At 38.6% G+C, this 23815-nt stretch overlaps 1 protein-coding gene across 1 annotated transcript in view; it reads left to right on the plus strand.

Annotated features, from left to right (window-relative positions):
• Positions 1–23815, plus strand: part of Cntn1 (contactin 1) — a 91687-nt gene that overhangs the window by 6918 nt on the left and 60954 nt on the right. The window contains exons 3-12 of the mRNA XM_042055736.1: positions 159–331; positions 3150–3245; positions 7119–7325; positions 9753–9852; positions 10002–10183; positions 13383–13507; positions 14104–14221; positions 15450–15600; positions 17125–17252; positions 20051–20232. Coding sequence (XP_041911670.1) covers positions 159–331; positions 3150–3245; positions 7119–7325; positions 9753–9852; positions 10002–10183; positions 13383–13507; positions 14104–14221; positions 15450–15600; positions 17125–17252; positions 20051–20232 — 1462 coding nt within the window. The remainder of the gene's footprint in view (positions 1–158; positions 332–3149; positions 3246–7118; positions 7326–9752; positions 9853–10001; positions 10184–13382; positions 13508–14103; positions 14222–15449; positions 15601–17124; positions 17253–20050; positions 20233–23815) is intronic.

The following is a 23815-nucleotide window of genomic DNA, read 5'->3' on the forward strand; positions in this document are numbered from 1 at the left end:
AGCTAAAAGAATTACAGGTTGTTAAGAAATATCAGTGGGTCCTGTATAGCCATCTCACTTCCCATGGAGCTATATGAAAACACTTCAGGCTGAGGTTAGCCCGGCAGAGTTTCCAGGTCTCATGACCTTCACAGTGACATTAATGTCTTTTTCTCAAGATGGAGAATGAATAATGGGGATGTTGACCTGACGAATGACCGATACAGTATGGTAGGCGGAAACCTTGTCATCAACAACCCTGACAAGCAGAAAGACGCTGGGATATACTACTGCTTGGCATCCAATAACTATGGGATGGTCAGAAGCACAGAGGCGACCCTGAGTTTTGGATGTAAGTAATCACCACCTTTTTAAAGAGTGGGTTTATTTGTGTGGAATGAAATCCCAAGTGTTTTGATTATTGATAAAGGTCTATATAAACTGGGGTTTAATTCTGCAATGGTAACTATCTCAGCTTTTTTCTTTCATGAAAAGTACTTCTCCTGGAGAAATGTTTCAGAGGTTAAGTACAGTAACTACTCTTCCGGAAGCACCAAGTTCAGTTCCCAGCACCCCTGTTGAGGGGTTTATAACTGCTTACAACTCCAACTCCTTGGCATTCAATGCCCTCTTCTGGCTTCCATGGGTAGAAAGCAAACACACACACACACACACATACACAGACACACACATGCACACACATACACACCTGTTGAATATCATGTATATTTACACAAACATACACATGAACATACACACATATACGTAAAATTTAAAAAAATCTTGTCCCTATGATTATGAACCCTCCCATCTTATTATTCCAACCACAGTGACAACGTGTGGCTTATAAAGAAGTCACATGACCTGCTCATTTATAGGTGGCAAGTTGCTGTCGGTGAGACAAGTAAAATGCTTGTGAAAATTTCAATTAAGATATGATAATTCTGAATGACTGTCATACTAAGTGTTTAGCATCGAGGGAACAAAAAAGTAGAAAGCAGGCTGCTCGTAAGATTTGCCATAGAAGAAATGCATTGTACAGGGTAGTGTGATTTGCTTGGTAAGTTCAACATAGGCACAGTACTATGAGTGTTATAAAAATGATGGAAAATAAATAAGAATAGATGGTGAAGAATCCTGGACAGTTCTCTGCAATCTAGCATCGATGAAGTGGTGTCAGCATGAAGGTCCCCATGGGATGAAAATTAGCTATTAGGAAAAAAAATCTGAGATATGCAAAGTGCTCTGGGCCTCTCCTACACCCCCCCCCCCCACCCTGAAATTATCTGGCTCTTCAGTATTTAACTTCTGTGGGCTGGGATTAATTCAACTGTGTTCTAGTTAGTTGATTATCTTAAAATTGGATTACGACATTTTCAATGGGGGCCTATAATAGAGAACATTTCAAAAAATACTTGCTAAAATAAAAGTTAGTGATGTAGGAAGTCCTTCTATGTATATGTTGCTTTTATTGGTTAATGAATAAAGAATCTACCTTGGTCTGTGATAGGGCAGAGTAGAGCTAGATGGGGTTGGGGGTGGGAGAACTAAAATGAATGCTGGGAGAAAGAAGGCAGAGTCAGGAGATGCCATGTAGCCCTGCTGGAGACAGACGCTGGGGATGAATCTTTATCTGGTAAGCCACAGCTATGTGACTATACACAGATTAATGGAGATGGGCTAGTTTAAGAGGTAAGAGCTAGCCAATAAGAAGCTAGAACTAGCTGGGCGGTGGTGGCGCACGCCTTTAATCCCAGCACTCAGGAGGCAGAGGCAGGTGGATCTCTGTGAGTTCGAGGCCAGCCTGGTCTACAAGAGCTAGTTCCAGGGCAGGCTCTAAAAAAGCTGCAGAGAAACCCTGTCTCGAAAAAACCAAAAAAAAAAAAAAAAAAAAAAAAAAAAAAAAGACGCTAGAACTAACTAATAAACCAAGCAGTCATTTAATTAATACAGTTTCTGTGTGATTATTTTGGGAATCTGGCTGGCCGGCTGGGAAAAGAACAAGTGTATCCTACTACAAGACAGCGTTACATTAAAAGGGGCGCTGATTACAGTAATACAACTCCAGTTTTGTGATTTTATGTCGTTTTCAATCTCTGCTAAATACATTATAGGGTGGGAGCCATGTTTCAAGAAAGCAGATCCTTCACCAAGAAGAGTGAGACAGGTCAAGGCACAAAAATATTAAAGCAAAGAGCATTGTAGATAAAACACATCAAACTAGAGAAAGAATTCAGTACTCACGCTGCTCTGAAGCTTTTCATTTTTTTTTTTTAATTTTCAAAGAAAGCCAAGTTAAGAGACAGGAACACTCTTCTGTTACTGCAGTAGCATGGGAGCTAGAGAAAACAACTTTAAGATGGGACTGAGCATATGAGTTTCTATTCCACACCAGAGATTAACGCAGCTTTGCCAAGTTGAAATAAATGTCAAATGAGCAGGGGAGGCTGGAAAGGGCACTCAGGTGCCATTAGCACCTCAAGTCCAGAGATGTGGCTTGGAGCTTTCCTCCGGAAAAATATGACAGGAAGAGCACACGGGTTTCCAGACACAGGCAGTGTGTTAAGCAGAGTTAAAAGTAGGTTTTGTGATTTGGGTGTGGATCACAAAAGAGAAAGAGAGGAAACAATGAGAATCATTTTCAGTCAGAGAAAGGAAGAACCTAAGCACTTAAGGATCAAGAAATCAAACAAAATGTGAGTTTTAAAAACATAGAAAAAAGGGATTGGGGGTTGGGGTCTGGGCTGTGTGGATCACTTTTCCGTTGTCCCCTGTGTTCATTCCTCAGCTCCTTTCACTGAATCTCCACGCATTGGCCAGAAGGGATGCACACCTGTCTTTCCTCTCTGGTTTCTGCAGCTCTTTGTCTTTGACCAACCTCACTGTATTTCTCACTGGTCCTCTCTGAGAAACACCCTAACCCCAAAGGAACATTTTTAGGTTAACCAGAAATTTCATGGTTGTCAGAACTGTGCAGGATGCCCTGAGTCCATGACGGAACTGGATGACACGCGCCAATCCCAGCTGTGAAAACAAGATGCTTTGTTCGGGTGTCCAGAGCCAGCTCAGCTCTGCCATATCGTCCATGCAAGTTACAGAAAGATCACACTTAGCAAACATCTCTTTCTCCTTAGCAGAGTGAACATTTTCCTTTTCCCTTTGAAAACTAGATCTCGACCCCTTTCCTCCTGAGGAGCGTCCGGAGGTGAAAGTGAAGGAAGGGAAAGGTATGGTGCTTCTCTGTGACCCTCCGTACCACTTTCCAGGTAAGTGGGGTTTCCCAAACTATAGACACGTTGGGAAGGGAAGGTATGGTGCTTCTCTGCGACCCTCTGTACTGCTTTCCAAGTAAATGGAGTTTCTCGAACTATAGACACCTCGGGAATTAAATGAGGACATCTGAGTGTTCTGGTAATGATAATACGCTAACAATTACTTAATTTATCTAACAATCGTGGCCCATCATTAATTTAATGAGGTTCATTCTTTGCATTTGCGCTGTGAACTTTTCCTGGGGTGGGGGGAAACATCTCACCATGGACAGGACATTCATCTAAGAAAGGATTTCAGCCAAGACTAGCTTGCTGAAGCAGTGAGTTTAACTAGCATCCCTTAGCAGGACACAGGAGAGGTGTCGTTTACAAAAGCATGGACAAGTGAAGAACAGCTACACCACTGAAGAGAACACCTTTCCTCCAGCAGCCACTAACTCCCTATAAGATAATTATATGTTAGGAAGGGATGGAGCTTTGTGAGCCCTTCTCCTAGAAAGTTGAGTCAGCGTCAAGCAGATATCATGCAAGTAAACACATCCACTAAGCGTTCTTTAGAACAATGTCTGTACCATACCCAGAGGACAGCATTCTGCAACGGCATCACTTTATGGTCCTCACTTACAAGCGGTTGTAGATGCTTTTCCATATGGGTTCCTTAGTCACTTGTCCCTATATCTAAGGGTTTCTAGTCATTTTAGTTTATACACAGTAGCTATGTTGGATTATACCTTATTAAAGTTTCTAGCACAAAAGAGAAATTATGGAAGATTTTCCAGAACTTATGTTGAATATTCAGATATAGAACAGCACTGAGGAATGATGTAAGATCAATCAGTTTTTCAACTTCATATCTGCAATACACTGTGATTTATAACTAAGCACTAGAAAAGGATAAAGACATGATAAATTATTAATGTCCTTAAAGTCACTGATCTATGAGAGTAATTATGTACCTCAGAAAGGGAACAAAGTTAAAAATCATCTGTTAAAAATTTAATTTTAAATACATATTTATTTCATTTGATATGGCTAAAAGAATGGCTGTTATAGTATATACTCAGTCTTGTTTTCATTTGTTTCATATATTCCCTGAAAAGAAAATAATATTTTGTGTTTTTTATATTTTAAATGTGACTTAAAACATATCCATAGAAAATGAAACAGAACACTCTGCTATAAGTAATTGTGTATGGAATGCACTGACTTTGTATGTATTCCTAGACATATAGACATCTCTATTTCATACAAAATTATGCACATATATTACATGTAAATTTTCATGTATGTGAAATTTCATTATGCATATATGAAAATTATACATATACATTTTCTCACAAAATACAGGTAATTTTCTCTGGACTACAAGAAAAACAGTTAATTTGCTCACTTAGAAGAGGCCTGTGTACAGTGTTACAGCAGGATTCCATCAGAGAATAGATTTTTGTTGAGGAACTGCCAAAATCATGAGCAAGTCCCTCTCCTCTTCAGAGTATTTCCCACAAACAAGGCAATGGCTGCCCAGTGACTCACTTTGCTTACTCAACAATGGGTGAGCTCCACTGAGTATGAAAAGTCCTGTGAGCACTTCCCCTCAGCTAAACACTGCTCGTTTCAGAAGACACACCAGGGGAACAGAACAATAAAAGCTGCCAGCCCTCAGATACCCTCTGCTGTGACAAAAGTACTTAGGTACAGGATAAAAGAGAGGGAGAAGAAGAGGAAAGGGTAGGGGATAATTTAGATTTTAGCAAGGGCCTTCATAGAAAGGAATTCTTGACTAAAACCACTAAGTAAAGAAGCTAATAGTATAAGCATCGGAGATGACATTCCAGGAGGGCGAGGCAACAAGAGCAAAGGCTGAGATAGGATCCTGGGTGCAATGCAAGGCAGAGTATCTGCAGCAAAGGGGATGATGTAGAAGGCAGTAATACATGCAATGGAGGTTCTGGGAGCTCTGCTGTGGAGGACCTTACCATGCGTGCATAGCAAACATGTGCTTTAACTTTTAGTGAGATTTGCACTCAGAATGTTGAACAGAGGAGCCACATGAAATGAATGGTTACCACTTTAAGGTGGTTAGAGCAGGCTTCTCAAACTGTGGGTTGCACCTTCTCAGGGGTTGTACATCAGATTCATAACAGTAGCAAAATTAGGAGGAAATTTCTTTTTTCCCCTTTGCCTGATGTTTTGTTTTCTAAATTTATTACATACAATATTGTGACGGTTTGAATGTAATTGGCCCCATAAGCTCATAGGGAATGGCACTTTTGGGAGGTGTGACCTTGTTGAAGGAAGTGTGTCACTGTGGGGGCAGTTGAGATCTCTTTTGCTTAAGTGTCATAGTCCACTTCCTGTTGCCTTCTGTTAGAGATGTAGCCAGCACCATGTCGGCCTGTATGCTGCCATGCTCCCTGCCATGATGATAATAATGATAACAGGTAAAGCCTCTGAAATGTAATCCATCACCTCAATTAAACTCTTTATAAGTTTGTAAGAGTTGCTGTGGTCACAGTGTCTCTTCACAGAAACCCTAAGACAAATATATTTTATAATGTTCTTTCCACTTCCCAGATTAGTGCTACTCCAATCCCTTCCACTCCCTACCCACTTAACTTCATATTCTCTCTCCCTTCCTCCCTCACTCCCTTTCTCCCCATCCCTTCCTTTCTCCCTCCCCCTTCCCTCTGTCTGCCTCTCTTCCTGAAAACAAAAGCAACGAAAAGTTAATACACAATAAACCCCCTCCAGAAAAGACAAAAAGTAATCAAACAAAAACATATAGATACACACACACACAAACAAAAAACATAGAATAGATTTTATGTTTGTCAATTACTCCTGAGCATGAAGACTAACCTGGAGTGTGGTTGATGCACCAAGTGACAGTCACAAGCCACTGGAAAAAAACTTATTTTCCCATTACCGTCAGGTATCAATTGTAAATAGCTTCTTTTGGGAGCTGGGACTTGGGCCCACTTCTATTTCTCACTTCTTGGGTTTATTGTTGATTGAACCTATGCAAGTCTTACACATGCCATAACAGTTCCTGTGAGTTTATGTGTGTATCAGTCCCGCTGTGTCTAGAGGATACTGTTTCCTTGGTGACACCTGCCACCTCTGGCTCTTACAATCTTTCTTCCTCCTCTGCCCCGTTGATCCCTGAGTCTTGACAGAAGGCATTTGATTAAGGCTGAGTGCTCCAAAGTCTCTCATCATCTGCACACTGTCTACTTGTGGGACTTGGTGTCAGTTCTATACTGCAAGAAGAAGCTTCTATGATGAGGGATGAATGAGGAACTGATTTAAGTTTATATTAGAATATCATTATGAATAATTTTATTGCTGTGTTCCTTTAGCAGAATATTAGTTATATGTTGTCTTAGGGTTTCTGTTGCTGTAAAGAAACACAATGACCAAAAAGCAATTCTGGGAGGAAAGGGTTTATTCAACTTCCTCTTCCACCTCATTGCTCATGAGCAAAAGAAGACAGGACAGGAACTGTAGAGGCCTTGATGGGGCTGGGATGGCGTGGGCAGGGGGAGTTGCTGCTTACTGGCTTGCTTCCCATGACTTGCTCAATCCACTTTCTTAAAGAACCCAAAACCACTAGCCCTAATAAATGAAAAGAAGAATGTTGAGACTCTCAAAAGTACTAGTACTATAGATGATTGATAGATACAGAAAGACAGATTCAGATGTTCACTATGACAATTATATTCTTGAGAATATTGGTAGTTATGAGAAAATATCTCAACTTCTAATATTCATGGATTTGTAGCCACTGACAGTTGACTTGTAATTAGGAAGCAGAAACTTTATTTTCAGAGAAAAGCTTAATATTTAGTGGGCAATATTTTCTTCTAGATGACCTTAGCTACCGCTGGCTCCTGAATGAATTCCCCGTATTTATCACAATGGACAAGCGGAGGTTTGTGTCTCAGACCAATGGCAATCTCTACATTGCAAATGTTGAGGCTTCTGATAGAGGCAACTACTCCTGCTTTGTGTCCAGCCCTTCTATTACAAAAAGTGTGTTCAGCAAGTTTATACCCCTCATTCCAATACCTGAACGTAAGTATTTTATTTGTTATGCTGTTTTTGCAGTTGTCTGTTTAAAGTGCATTTATAATAATGACTCATTGTCTTCCTGTGGAGGGCAGCATATAGTGTATGCTGGATGGAAGACTTAGTCTTTAGCTTCAGAAGTTCGGTTTTATTTAATAAAGTTTTCCAAAAATGGATGAGTTAAATTACTTTAAAAAAAGTAATTAGATAATTAGAAAAAAATATTTTGGGAACTATTTACATGGTGCAAGTTAAAAGAAACAATTGCTATTTCTGCTTTAAGTAACTAGTATATATTACTGTGGTCTGTGTGCTGGGGTCATTCTCCAACTCCACTTTTAATTTCATTTTTTTCCATTATTTTTTAGCACTCCTTGAGGTGCACTTTATCACGTCATAGCTCGTGTGCTTCTCTCATCCCAGCTTCACCCTAGCTCTTTTGCTACTTTAGGAGGGAAGAGTACCCTCTTCAAAACGGTCCTGTTTGCTTCCTCTCCTTCCGTAGCGTGGGAAGCGCCACGGTGCCACTGGCATTCCCTCTTCACTTCTTGTAAGGAAACAGTCACTTGATATTCAACAAACACTGCTGACGTTCCGGCTGGACAGTCCTGGCCACAAGGCTAAACGAGCTCTCTGGAAAGGGGCCTTGCTCACCTCTCCCACTTGGTTTCACATTTGTGTCTTCCCTCCGTCTTCTCCGCGTTTTCTCACTTCCTGTCTCAGTGGTGCTCCGATGTCACCTTCTACAGCCAACCCCTTCGGTTGCTCTGGCTCACGTCCCACCTGGATCAGGGCGTCAGCCCATTGCTCATTTCTTTTCCTTTACCATCTCAGGACCCTGTCTTCTCTCTCACCGTGTTCTTCCCTAGTCAGTGAAGGCCATTTGGAAAAAGCCTAAGAAACTCACATTCATTCATTCAAAGGACAGTTTTCAGTGCCCATTCTTTTCGGTACTTGATATTTTTTATCTGCCTCTCAGAGAGTTCCTTCTCCTTTCCTCAAGGCTCGCCTCCCCACTCCGGCAAGCATGAATCCCAAGATGTCCCTCTTCCCCATACTCCTCTGCCGTCATTTTTAGATTTTCTCCCTGAATTACACATTTTCAGAGGTGTTCATGTAAATTCACATCTCTAATTTTTTTTCTTGTGTTTAGGCTTTAGTTAAATCTTCATCCTAGACTTGTCCCCCAAAGCTCTCCAGAATGCTGAGTGTTCAGGACATGCTCACTACTGTCCCAGCAAAACCACTTCTTCCTCCTAGCCTTCTTCAGCCTGATTGGCCAGAACTGCTTGTGTTTCCTAACAAGTAACATTTGCATTTATCAATTCTTCCCTTCCTCTGATGCTCAGAACAGCTAACCCTGGGGCTTTTAGTTAAATCAGTATGTAAGCCACTGGGAAGATCTGAGAAAAACATGCGATGCAGATTCTGACTCCAAAAGGCTTAAAACTGGCATCAGTTTGAGCCAAAGGTAAGAACTATACTACTCTTACCAAATCCCACTGCTGTTTACTATTAACAAAACTGATCTCAAAACTTCTAATACCGGGTTTGGGGCCTTCCATGTTACGCATTCAGCTTTTCTTTAGGTCATATATTTTAACGTCCTTTGGCTTCCTCTGTGTTTTCTTTAATTCTGAGCTTTGTAATGAACTGGTTCAATTCAGTTTCTGTTTTTGCTTAGGATTCCCATATCTGCTCTGACTTTCTGAATCCCTTATTTGCTAACCACTCTTTTAGACTAATTATTTGGTTTTGTCTTCTGTATTGCCCTGGTATGTTTATTTGTTTATTTTTATGCAGTATGAAGCACACACTCATGTTTTGGTGGATAATAACATATTAAGCTTTTTGGAGTCTGGTTTGTCAGCACATATTTCCGGGCCTATGATATGGTGCACAATGATGACACACAGTATCTGTAATGTAACCTTACCACTCTAAGAGTAAGAACAGTCGTGTTATGGTCATGGCTTCTCTCTCATTTCTGTTGCTCCATTTCCTCAGTTTCTGAGGATAATTCCTTCTTCCATTTTCTCTTTGCTTAATCCACCTCTTTCTCTCTCTTTCTTCTCTTTCTTCTCTTCCAATTTTCATATTCACATTTCTCTCTCCTTGTTCTACCTTCTCAAGTGCCTTATAGGACTGCTCACAGCGTTTTATATGTATTTGAAGCCCCCTTAATGAGACCTTGAAATTCTGCAGCTGATTTAGTGTAATTAGTTACAGGTGAATGTGTGATGGAATTTACACTTGCACACATTGTGCATAAACAAATCTATATATTGGGACACCAACAATAGCTATATGGAGAAAAACTTTTCGTATTGGTGCAGTTCTAAACTATAAAATTTCATGATGCTAAAAAGGAAAAAAATGCATTGTGAATAATATATTGTGGGTGTCTGTGTTTTCTTTTCTTTTTAATATTAGGAACAACAAAGCCATATCCTGCTGATATTGTAGTGCAGTTTAAGGACATCTATACCATGATGGGCCAAAACGTGACTTTAGAGTGTTTTGCTCTTGGAAAGTAAGTACGCTTGTGTTTTTCATTGACATGCATCAAAACAGAGGTTTTGTGCCACCTCAGAAAATAAATGATGCAAGAGCTGGCTATAAATGCCAGGCAGTCTTCTTTAAGCTCTGCGGATCTGGAGATTTTCTACCTTCTCTTTCTAGCCCTGTTCCTGATATCCGGTGGCGGAAGGTGCTAGAGCCAATGCCTAGCACGGCTGAGATAAGCACCTCGGGGGCTGTTCTCAAGATCTTCAATATCCAGCTAGAAGATGAAGGCATCTATGAATGCGAGGCTGAGAACATTAGAGGAAAGGACAAACACCAGGCAAAAATTTATGTTCACGGTAGGTATTTTAATTTTCTACGGTCACCATCAATGTCTTATTCAAAGACTTTTCCATACTTGAAGAACTATCACAGAATAATTATTTTAAAACATGTGACTTATATCATATTGTTCAGATAAGTTAGATGTTTACTTTATGTCTAATTATATTTACAACTCTGAGTTATAGCCAATATGAATGTATACTTTTGATATCATGATTATAATAATAGACTGATAGTTATTGATGATATTAAATGTTGCTCATTTAATCCTCTATTATTCCCTTTTCATCAGTATCTTTATAGAAGAACCTATGCATTATGGCTTAAAGTTTGAGTCAGTGGTTTGCAAGGTTTAATAGGCCTCAAAATTCCCTGAGGGGCTTGTTAAAGTACTGGCTGTTGGGCCTTCTTTAGAATTTCTGACTAAAAAGGATAGCATGAGCCTCCTATTATGTATTTCTGAAAACTCCCCAGGTGCTCGAGAACCCCTGGTGTAAAGAATCGTCTCTTTCTACTTTAACAAAATCATTTTGGTGCAAGTACTTAATCCTCACCCACCACACTAAGCATATCTGGGAAGACAGATTTCTTTTGGCAACTCTTGAAATTTATTTATTTTTCTTAACTTAAAATTAACTAACTTTTATTTGTGTGTATGGGTGTTTTGCCTGCATGTATTTATGGATAAGATATGTGTGTCTGGTTCCTGCAGAGGCCAGAAGGGGTGTGAGATCCCCTGGAAATACAGTTACTGAGGGTAATTAGTATCATGTGCATACTGAGAATTTGATACAGTCTCCTACACGAGCAACAAGTGCTCTTCATCACCAAGCCACCTCTCCAGGCTCAGAGCGTTAGAACTTCTTGAGGCTGAAGTCATCATTACATCTTTCCATAATATGGAATAAGCAACTAAGTTTCAATAAATTCATTCCGATTTTCTGTTTTTCCTGTGTGATAGACTCTCTTTATATCCCCAGATACTATAACTCCCTACCTAGACCAGACTGAACTCAAACTCACAGCTACCCACTTGTCTCCGCTGCCTCCTGCTGTATTGTTTTCCTCTCTGGTTAATGCTCAGTTTATCTTCTGCTAGTTTCTCTCAAATGCAAATTTTGACAGAGTCATCTGGAAGCTAAAAAGGTTTGCTTCCGTGTCCAGCTGTAGTCTGTCATACCTCACTCCTGTTTGTTTCATGAGGATTTCTCTACTAAAGCCTTTCTTCTATGATCACCCAGAAGCTGATCAGATGTGACAGCATCAGCAGGCACTCTTGATCCACCTCTTCTCTTTCTGTGCCTACTTGTCTGTGCTTGGCACCTGTTTCCTACACTTCATGTACATGTACCACTCCCATTTCCCCTTCAGAGTCCTCCTGTTTATACCACTCCACTAAGCAAGCAAAGTCAGCAACTGATCTCTGTATCCTTCTCTGGTTCCATCCCTGAGCACGGATGGTTCTATAGCTTGGAGATCTAATGTGGATATTTCCCTGAACTACAGACTTGAATACCCAATGCCATTAACACAACACGTCAAGTGTATGTGAAATGGCTTCTAATGGAGGGAAAATAGCTATAGGCTCTCTGAATGTCTTGAATAATAATAGTTTTGTTCTGGGTCTATCAATTATAGATAAGGTTTTTTAATGCTTTTAGAAAACTTCACTCCAGGTTTGCAGCAGAGTAAAATTCTGGACTGTCAAATATCCAAGGCACTGAAAGGATTATTGTGAGAGAACAGGCATTTGAATGAGGTTGTTTACAATAAGTTCATTTATTCTTTACTAGAAAGATATCTTAATTTTTGTCTGTATGTTTGAGCAAACCATCTTTAAAATCTATATAATGAAACCACGTACAAAATTAACTGAGGTGATTCAATTATTTATTCTTATTATTTTATTATGTTTAGTGACATCAATATGTCACCTTGGGAGATCACGTTAGCAAAGATGCCTCTAAAGTATTGAAGAGATTCTACGTAAAATAAAACGTGTACTCAACTAGCAAACTCACTAGCATTCAATCTCTGAAAGTTCTCCCTATATGTTACAAATGGTTAGTGAAAATAAGAAGTTAAATCAGATTGTATACTGCATAGTATGCATAAAGAGACATTTGTTTATGTATTGGTTCAATGCTGATAATCTGGGGAGCTCAGAAAATATTTTCTGATTTCATATACATATATATATATACATAAGTACGTATATGAACATATATATATATAGTAATATGTGATGTGTATGGTACGTTCCACAAAAAATAAATGTAACACAAGGTTTAATTTTTTCAATTAAAAGGAAATGATCCACTCTACTAAGAGTTCTATCTATCTATCTATCTATCTATCTATCTATCTATCTATCTATCTATTTATCTATCTATCTATCTATCTTTCTATCTTTCTATACACACACACACACACACATATAGTTTGTACTATTTATTTACATTTCTTTGGGCTGTTTAGATAATTGAAATGCTTAACAAGAGTGATTTTTCATGTAGAAATATTCTTTTTCCTTTCAGGAAATTTTTAGCATTTTTTTTTATCAGCCAAGTAGATAAAAACTGAGACTGAAGTCCATTTCACTCAAGCAAGTGATATATATCATATATGATATTATCATATATATGATAGCCTTTACATGATAGACTATTGAAACATAGTTTTTCTAAAATCTCAATTGTAATTTTGTTATATCCGAAAGATTCAAGTTAAAAGGGACAAATCAATTAATTTAATATTTATCTTCAATTAACTTTTGAATATGTAAATAATAAAAACAATTAACTGGGCTAGAAAGATGCTCCAGAAGTTAAAAGCACTTCTTTCTCACACACAGGACTGGAATTCAGTTCTCAGCCCCCCATATCATGTGGCTCCAACTGCCTATAGCTTCAGCTCCAGGGCACTCAGTGCCCTCTGGGCTTTGGTAACACCTGCATGCATATGGTGCACATGAAATCATACAGGCACACAATACATATAAATAAAAATAAATAAATCTAGAAGCATAGTTACTAACTAAATGATAGTTATCTTATTCTATGATAATATATGTCATTTTTGTAGAATATAGACCTGTGTAGGCACACATATGATAGCTGGTAAACATGCCAGAATAAAGTGAACAAAATGCAAAACTTAGACCCTTGAGATTGTGATGGGCATGGAGGCACTGATGATGTTCCTCCATTACAGCATTTCCTGAATGGGTAGAGCATATCAACGACACTGAGGTGGACATAGGCAGCGACCTCTACTGGCCTTGCGTGGCCACAGGGAAGCCCATCCCTACCATCAGATGGCTGAAAAACGGATATGCGGTAAGTACGCTGAAGAGCCTTGCTGCTCCTGAATCAGTGTTCAGGTAGCCACACAATGGTCACTATTTCACAGGGTACTTGGGCCCTGAGACAGAAATCTTCCTTGAAAAACAAAAGTATCTTCTTTCAGTTTCAACAGTTTTCTGTAATGGTATCTTTACCTCTCTCTTTTTTCCCCTTATTTTTCCTTTGTTCCACATCCCCCCTTCCTATTGAACCATGTCCACTCATATTGTCCCCTCTTTGCCACTGTTTCCCTGAATCCCACAGAAACAGAGGTAAGAGAGACGTGCTAAGTCCTATCATAGCCTTGGGACAAGTGGCAGCGGTGGGGCCCTTCTCTACCTTCCCACTATAATCTCACAGCTGGTCCAAAGGGGAAAAGGTGGACTCCCAGCTCTGTAAGATGAATAAAACAAGAGCCACTGGGCATGGTAAGTGGGTTGGTCTTCTCCATGCCATAGAAACCCCGTCTGTGCATCTTAGGAGAATATGGGGGTGGATGAGCACAACAAAGGTTAAGTGCTAACCTAAAGCTGAATGGGAGAGTTTACACCCCTGTTCCTCAAAGCCATGTAATTTCTTTTACTCTTCAGTATCACAAAGGGGAACTAAGACTGTATGATGTGACTTTTGACAATGCTGGGATGTACCAGTGCATTGCGGAAAATGCATATGGATCCATCTATGCGAATGCCGAGCTCAAGATCCTGGGTCAGTATCCTTTCCAATCTTTGATAAATGTTTATCAAAGGAACCGCACATAAATTGGTAGAAGGGTATCCATAGCTCACATTCTGCTTCACTTTTCTTTTATTTAGATGCACAGCACAAGTTGGTTACATAGCTATAAATTCCCAGTTATCAAAATTCAGGCTAAAGAAACAATGAAACAGACTAAATATTTGCTGTAAAAAGCAATCTCCCCAGAGCAGCAGCTGCAGTAACAGCTCTCAGAGCTTGTTACGTGTGAATACTCCAGTTCCCACCATCGACCTGCCCAGCAGACATTTTAATTAGATGCTCAGATGACCTTGACAGGCAGTTGACGTTTAAGAATCACTAGACTAAATGATAGGGTCACATACACACCAGCCTGAAAAGTATCCCCAGAGAAGATGGGATGCAGATGACTGGAACTCATTGTGCCTGCTAATAGCGAAAGGGATTGGGCAGTGGAGTAGATGGGGGAGCTTGGAGGGCATAGAGCATAAATCCCTGGGATTATAAGACTCTGGGTCATGACTTCATAATTAGGAGTCTGTGCTGTGCCTTGAAGAAGAACTTCAGCTGTGTCATAGGCTTCTTAACCAGTTATCTGGGCCCACTCTTCTCCTAGCTGTCTGTAGGTAGGTTCTGAAGGCCTGGATTTGCACCTCAAAGAGTGGCGCATTCCATTGGTGCTCAGCGAATGGACAGTTAAATGGGATTCCATTATTTACTGAAAGGAGTTTTCACATTCAAATGCCAACAACCTGTGATAGCCTAAAAAAAAAATTATACCAATGTAATAGACTTCAATTCTCGTGTTAGTCACTTGAGGTATCCTGAGTGGAAAGGCAGTACACATATATGAAAATTTATATTGGTATAACATTTGTAGTATGTGGAGTTTATACCATCTTTTTCCACTAAGCTCCCTTGTAGAATCAAAACAGCAATTGGATTCAAGGTGCCTTTTCGTTCAAGCAGGAATGTAACATATGATTAAAACTAAAATTTGTAGTGGCTGATAAAGCTATCAGCAATTCTCCACTGAGCTGAAGAGATGTTATTAAATTATCAAATAAAAAGTTATGTATGAGATGCCCGTGAACTACAACTAATCATATTTACTTCAGTCCTTCCTATAGATTATTGATCTATAAAAGAAGCTACAGTCCAGAAGCAATATTGGGTTTGATAGCTAAAGGACGATGATAATCCTCTGTTTACCTTGTAGCGTTAGCTCCAACTTTTGAAATGAATCCCATGAAGAAAAAGATCCTGGCTGCTAAAGGGGGAAGAGTTATCATTGAATGCAAGCCCAAGGCTGCGCCGAAACCCAAGTTTTCCTGGAGCAAAGGGACAGAGTGGCTGGTCAACAGCAGCAGGTCAGGTCAGACTGGGGCAGAGCTGACGTTCCCTGGCTCCTCAGATCTCACAACATTACCGTGCTTAGTGTCTTTCAAGTCAGCCGACTGGCTTCCTCATGGAGTCTCCAAGTTTCAGTTTTTCATTACTGCATTAGTTCATTAACAATTCAGTGTCAGCAATCACTTTATAATGGAGGGTTCATGTGCAAGAATTTTTTGAATGTTGAAGATAATATACATAATTAAATGAATTTTAAAAGATAAATACAAATATGAATTGTTTGAAATTAAAGTCTGAACAGTGATGAGTAAGAATAAATATAATATTATTTGGATGAGTATCTCTATAAAAAGTAGTTTAACAAGCCAGTGATTTTTGTGCCTGCAGAGTGCCTGTTCCATTTTCATGCTATACGAAGAAGTATATGAAAGAATAAGTATATCAAGTATGCAAGGCAGAAGCATAGTCATTTGTCATTACTGAGAGGCATGTGGTATCCAACATTTAAAAATGTGTAGACTGGCAGTGTCGGAAGTCTTTAGCTCCAGGATCCATGATGCCTTGCATGTGATACTGTCATGGCTATAGCACCATTAGATGATAGGAACTTTTGGGTTCCATTATAGTCTGATGGTACTTATATGAAATCCTGTCACTGAGAAAAATGCACTGGCTGAAATGTCACGGTGTGATATAGGACACTTTGAACATGATAAAGATCAGATTTAAACATACACACATACATGTCATATATAATATGCAGACTATATATAATGTATTATATAAGTGCCACACATAATATGTATCATATATAGTAATATATACATTATTGTAGTAATATGGCATTAGATGATATAGTAATATATATGACATATGTAAACTAAACTTAGTATGGGTTTGATAGAAAAATTGTTAAGGTTTTTCACTGTTACTTGACTGTAATTTTTATTTCTGTACAAAATACTTAAATGGGGGTGGGTAGAAGTTTGACAAGGGCTTGAAATGAAGGGAAACATTAATAATCGTACTGTGAGATTTAATGGTATATTATTTTTATTTTGATAAATAAATCTTGCCTGAAGACCAGAGGAAAAGCTAAAGTCACTAGAGTTCAGGCAATTGGTGACACATCATTTGGGAGACAGAGACAGTCAGATGAATCTCTGTGAGTTAAGAGCCACCTTGGGCTACGTAAGATCAATGCAGAAATAAATCCAGGTGGTGGTAGACTATACCTTTAACACAGTGTTAGGGAGTCACACCCTTAATCCTAGCACTAGCCTGGGCTCATAGGAACACAAAGAATCTGCCTTAGGACTCTAGCAGTTATCTAGGAAAGTGATGAAACTTAGCTTCCCAGCATTCTGCCAAGGCCAAGAATGAACATTTGAAACAAAGGCTAGACCTTGAAAATGTCTTAAAATATATTAAAAATAAACTGGTATAAATTATAATAATAGCATTTGTAATGTAAGGTACAACAGTAACTTACGTTATTAAACGAGTTTTACGAATTGTGTGTGTTTTTTTTAATTTTATAGAATACTCATATGGGAAGATGGTAGCTTGGAAATCAATAATATTACAAGGAACGATGGAGGAGTCTATACATGCTTTGCAGAAAATAATAGGGGGAAAGCCAATAGCACTGGGACTCTGGTGATCACAAGTAAGAAATCATTTGATATTTGAGTCATGTTTGTTAAATGATGCTTGAGTTTTAAGTCCTGCATATGTGCCATTCAAAACTAAGTTTCTCATACAATCAATGTAGTGATGAGTTTCCATTTCAGAAGCCTGTTGGGTAAGTTCCTTCCTCTGAGGAGTTCTTACTGAAACTAGATGTGAAAACATCCTATTGCTTTGCAGAGTGGATCAGAATATACTGGTTTTTATTCATTTTTAAAACCTTCTATTGAGTTTGTTCTTTTATAATTTCACACAAGTATCATGTGCACTCTGCTTGTGATAACTGCTATCTCAAACACCCTTCCCACCCCTGTGACCCACTTCCTCTCTCAAAGCCCCCTTCTCTAACAGCTTTGTTATTAAGTGTTAGGGCTTGGGTTTGTTACTGTGATAAGACCCACTGAGTTGAACATGTGTCATCTATGCCAATATGGTTTTGGAACTTTACCTGTTGGAACACAGTACGATGTCAATTGGACAATAATGGCCCCTCCTGAATAACCCAATAGTAGTCTATAATTATACAGGGAGAGAGTGAGCTATAGATAGAAGTTTCTGTCTTACCTGGTCCTGTAGTCATTTGACCCCAAAGAAGCACACAGAGGCTTATATTAACTGTAAACTGTTTGGCCTATTAGCTCAGGCTTAATTTTAAGTAGTTCTTACAACTTAAATTAAGCCATAATTATTATCTATGTTTAGCCACCTGGCTTGGTACCTTTTATCAGTGAGGCATTGTCATCTTAATTCCTCTGAGTCTAGCTGGTGACTGAGTCTCTGCCCTTTTTTTCGCAAAATTCTCTTAGTCTGGTTGCCTTTCCTATACTTCCTGCTGGGCTACTGGCCAATCAGTGCTTTATTGAACCAATATAAGTGACAGATCTTTACAGTGTATAAGAGCATTATCCCACCGTAGTGAGCCCCATAAACTTGGGCTTGTGTAGCTTCACTGTAGACCACCACAGCTGCTATGAAGTCATGACAACATTGGCTCTGCCATGCCTAGAAGAAATTTTAGAACTTTTCTGTCTATCATTCAAATCTTCATTCTTTTCATCCTCTTATTCATGGCACTTTCTGAGCGTTATAAAGAGTAGTATAAATATTCTGCTTAGGGCTAAGCATTCAACTGCCACTTATTTTAATCATTTTAAGATGTCATGAGCATCTGTATGCACTGGCATCCATCACAGGGATACCTCTGGTTCAAAGCTGGAAATAGCATTTGCTATCAGTATAAACTTAAAATTGTCGAAGGGAGTTTGGCACCATGACAATTTAAATAAACAATAGTATAAAGTTTGTTCCTAGCATCTAAGATGTCCTCTGCTATGGGATTTTGAATGGCTTTGTAGTAACAAATGGCTTCGTGTGTGGCCATCCTCAAATTCAATCAGAGCGGGTGACAATCATGACATAATTGCATAATGGGCACATCTTCCCTGATATAATAATATTACAGGCCACAGGGTTTATAGCTGGGTAAGAATGTTGTTGCCTTAACCACCCCAAGCACTCTGTATAATATCTTCTAGCAATATGGAAGCAAGGCCGCAGGGGGAAAGCTTCTAGGCTCAGTTCTAGCTTCATTTCTCTATACCTTGTAACCAAAGTATGTATTGTTTTTGTCCGTAGCTTTTGCAAACTACCTATAATGACAAGGGTCCTGTATTATTGGGAATCTCTGGTCCATGCAATAACACATCAAGAGGTATCACTTACTTGCCACCCTTGATTTTCATGAATAATATTATCTAGACCAGAAGGATAGCTCCCTTCAAACTTTCTCTCTCCTAACTCAAAATTTATTTTTTAAGTAGTAAGTTTTGTATGTATTTTTCATAGATCCTTAGTATTGATTAATATTTTGTACATCCCAGTCTGCCCCACTCCTAACACCCTCTCCTGATTAGACTTTCTTCTCCCTAGATTTCTTCTACTTGTTTTTATATCACCAGTGAAATTCTATATATTCTCCCTTAAGGAATTTCCCCATCTCAACAGTCCTTTTCTGGTTCACTTACCTTAACAGATATTCTAGTTTAAACATAAAAACTCTAAATATTTGAAGCTAGGAACCACATATGAGAGAAAATGTATGTTTTTTTTTTTTTTTTTTTTTTTATCTTTTTGAGCCTGGGTTACTTACCTTGCTCATTATTTTTTTTCTAGTCTCATCAATTCACCTGAAAATTTCCCATTTTCATTTTCTCCGTAGCTGAACAAAATTCTATTCTGTGTATATGCTACACATTTATTACTCATTCAGCAGATTGTGGGAAACTAAGCTGATTCCACCTCCTAGCTAGAGAAGCAATAAACAAGGTATAAAGGTATCTCAGGAAAGGAATGTGGAGTGGTTTGGGTATATGCACAGGAGTTGTCTTGTCATCTAAGTTGCTCTCATTGGGGATAATTAATGTGGGTTTAATAATTTTGGAGGAGTTGTGTTGTATTGGATTTTATGTTACTTGGATTTGTGTCTGTGATGTGTCTTGGAAATCTCTAGACTGCTCATTGTATCTTTTAGTATACATATCTGGCCCACTTTCATTGAATGAGCTTTAGGATCCGAAGTTGTTACCACCCTTAAACCGCATTTTAGGATTTTGGAAGAGCTGGGTGGTACTTGAAGTTCAGTTTTAAGGCCACCCAGAGCTTGTTCATGATGGTTAGCAGAGGTTCCCAGATGGCAGGGCTTCTACAATACCAGATAATATGATGCCTCATAATGTTCTTGAATGTGATTTGCTCTTTTTTTTTTTTCAAAACATGCAGATCCCACACGAATCATTTTGGCCCCAATTAATGCTGATATCACTGTTGGAGAAAACGCTACAATGCAGTGTGCTGCGTCCTTCGATCCCTCCCTGGATCTCACATTTGTCTGGTCCTTCAATGGCTACGTGATTGATTTTAACAAAGAAATTACACATATTCATTACCAGAGGAATTATATGGTATGTGTTTTATATTTCATCTTATTAACATTCCAATGATTCTTATGTATCTGCACTAAAACTTCAGTCATGACCCAGAGAAATAGCTTAGCAGATAAGTAGACCACCAGATCTCTGGACCTGAGTTTAATCCTTGGAACTCACGCAGCAGAAGAAGACCACCTCCCAAAAGTAGCTCTCTGGTGAAAATGTGCCATAGCTTACACACACACACACACACACGCACACTTAAAAATTCATAAACATAATACTATTTTATAATATTTTAAATTTTAATGATGTGACATTCATGTGAAAAGCTTCTAAGTTTTCTTAGATTAATCATGGTGCTCTGAAACATTTGTAAAAAACTAGTATTGAAGAGTCTGGGGGTGATCTCCTCAAATATTGATCTTTAGGTTTATTTTCCTATTATATAATTTTTGTATTGGTGTGGGCTTTACTCAATTAAATTTGTACCAGAGAAACCATCAATTTCACTCTAATTCAAATGAAAGAAAACATTGAATTTAGTCCATGTTATATTGATTATTTTAAAGTTATTTATTTCATTCTATGGAGGTGATAAATCAATGAAATGTTTGTGTTTCAAGACTTGAACCAGTCTGTGTGGCTTGAAATAGATGAAGTGGTTAATTTTAAGACTTGGAAACTGTACATTCCACAAACTTTGTCATTTAACACAGCATCTAAAGGACAGAGAGAATGCCAGGAAGCGATGCAGGGGATTGACCTCCATGGGGACATCACTGGGGTTGTGGATACTGCTGAGGCCATCAGGGGACAAACTGGTCCCACTTGGGCTTCCATCTCCTCTCTGAAAAGATTACTCCTTAGGAACGTGTGTATGTGTTTGGCACATGTCCTTAATTAGGAAGATGTGTTGAGAACGGGAATTATGTTTGTAGAAAGGGACCAATAAGAGGGCATAGGACACAGAGAGCAATGAAACTATAGTGAAACTTTTATTTAACATTTAAATTATAGAAACAAAGTCAATTAAAACAAATGAAAATATGCTGATCTGGTAAGTATGCCTTGAACCTCAGCACTCGGGAAGCTAAATCAAGAGAATCTTAGATTCTTAAGGATAGAGGCCAACCTGGACTAGATAGTGAGTCCCTGTCTCAAGAAAAAAAAAAAAAAAACCAGAAGCAAGCATAAAAGAGAAAAATAAAACACTAACTTCAAAACCAGATATTAAATACACACAAGCTTGAACCAACTCAATGGGATATTTCAGAACTTTTACATCCCGTGAAATCTGAATAAATGTTTATAAATTATAATAACAGTATGCTTCAGGTTGACCAGTTGTCTGTACTTCATTTGTTTAGGGCTTCTTCTTCAGGTAGAGTAAGCTGTTATTTAACCAGACAGCGACATTTCTAGATAGTTGCACTGTGTTCAGAACTCTCTCATGTGTATATGATGCCCCTGCATGTTCACTGTAAAGTCCAGTTCTTTACTGGCACTAGTCAAAAAAAAAAAATAAATCACTAGTAAATGTGCAAATTTGGTTTCTGAACCAAAACTACACTTAAAATTAACATAATTGATAGGGAACAACATATGTTATATTTTGATCTTATAAGTGAAACTTTTATGATGCTCTTAATATAACTTGTCGATTATTAGTTAAAGTGGAACTACAATCTTTATCAATTTAATTATTCTTTACATTATTTGGTAGTTTTGGAAAGATAAGTCCTCCCCAGTTTTTAATGATTTTAAGGAAATCAATAAGTCTTAAATAGAGAAATGAAGCTTCCCGTTCACTTATTCAGTTGGTGTACTAAATTGAATAATTTCTGTCATCTGGAGATGACAAGCAGAGCTTGTAATAGCCGTCATAACAGGTAATAGCTGTGGAGCTTACTACCTTCAAGGAAATCTATATAGATTTTGGAGGTATAATTTACCCTAATTATGGTGAAACTTCACATTTACAGCCTAGGTACATTCTTTAAAATAATAGTTACCCCTGGTTATTTGACACTAATACCCACTATAACAAAAATTAGGTGAAAAGGGAAAAATGAGGAAAAGAACTAGAGGAAAGAAATGGTTGTTATGCTAAAGGAAAAAGATGCTAAAGGAAAAAAATGAGAGCACAGATAGACTGTGTCTGCTCTATCTGCAAAGGGCCATCACAGGGGGCAGTAAATAGCTGGACCTAAGCTGGTCTACCGAGTGCTTGCTGGTAGTGAGCCCCAATTGGGATTCTTCTACTCAAGTGGCTACCATCAGCTAACAGATAAGCCCAAACTGTATTTTCTGGGAAAAATATGGGACAAAACTGAATCACATTAGCAAATGTCCATTATTGGCACTTCAAAAAAAAAAAAAAAGACTAAAGAGTTAAATTCATCAAGAATACAGTCTCAGGATACGAGTGGCCATTGTAATTAAATAGATCCACTTGTTTTATGTCCCAACTGTTTTTGTAAAGTAAGTGATCAGAGCAATTCTCTTTGGAACCTCCCAAAGTCCAGCGAAGGCTTCTTAGTGTCTTCCATTCTCAACAGAAAGTCGGTGGCAAGCCTCACTACTGAACGACATTTAAGTGAAAGTGTCAGCAATGTGTCTCCGCTGTCTTTCAGAGAGAGCCCTCATGTCTAGCCCCAGCTTCCGGGTTTGCTGGGAAAACTTCCACCTGAGGCTTAGAGAGTGAAAACACGGTGTGGCCTTGGGGACATCGGTGGGGTGGAAAGGGCACAAATGGCTGTGATTCTCTGTTGCTCAAACTTGCACAGGAAAAAAAAATGTCCCTTTGCCTGACTCTCAAATAACATTTGACATTTTTCTTAATTTGGGGGAAATGTCTGATAGAAGGAAAGAATGGACTGGATTTGACTACGCTAGAGGCTAAGGCAAAAGAAACACTGACAAGAAAAGATGTATGCAAACAAAATTATAATTATATAACTGTACCAAAAAATCAGAGATATGGAGTCAAAAATGCGACAATGGCCATTATCATAATGTTTCAAATAATTACTACTTCCAAAGACTAATAATAGAAGTGGTTATTACTAAAAACAATCTAGATATAAGATTTAATTTTATTACATAAATTTTCATTTCCCATTCATTTTTAAAAATCTTTTAAAAATCAAGCTTGTTTGATTCCAGCTTGCTATTTCCAATTTTGACCACTGAGCGGCAGCCGTGCGTAAGGTTAGGATACACGGCCTGGACTAATTGAAGCACCAACCTTGAAGCGAATGCATCTCATCATATTTCCCAGTACACAGTGAGGTGATACACAACGCTCTGTCTCACTGTCATTCTTCTCTTCGTGGAGTCCCATAAGTACTAGGAGGAAAGTCACAAGGCATTACTGTCTGCTTGTAAGCTTGTAATATTGTTTGATGGCCCAAATACACCAATATAATTAATCCACATTAATTTTGTCTTCAGACACTGGTAGCAGCCTTTGTAGTGTAAGGCAAGGGGAGCCTACACAGTACAGGGTGTAAGTATGAAGTCACCGGTGATCCAAGTCACTGGCTCTAGGCTGTCCAGAGCTATGGAGAAACAGCACAGTCAGTAAAGAGGGTTTGAAAATCATCCTGAGAAA

The sequence above is a fragment of the Arvicola amphibius genome, chromosome 9 (assembly GCF_903992535.2).
Source record: "Arvicola amphibius chromosome 9, mArvAmp1.2, whole genome shotgun sequence".
Lineage (NCBI taxonomy): Eukaryota > Metazoa > Chordata > Mammalia > Rodentia > Cricetidae > Arvicola > Arvicola amphibius.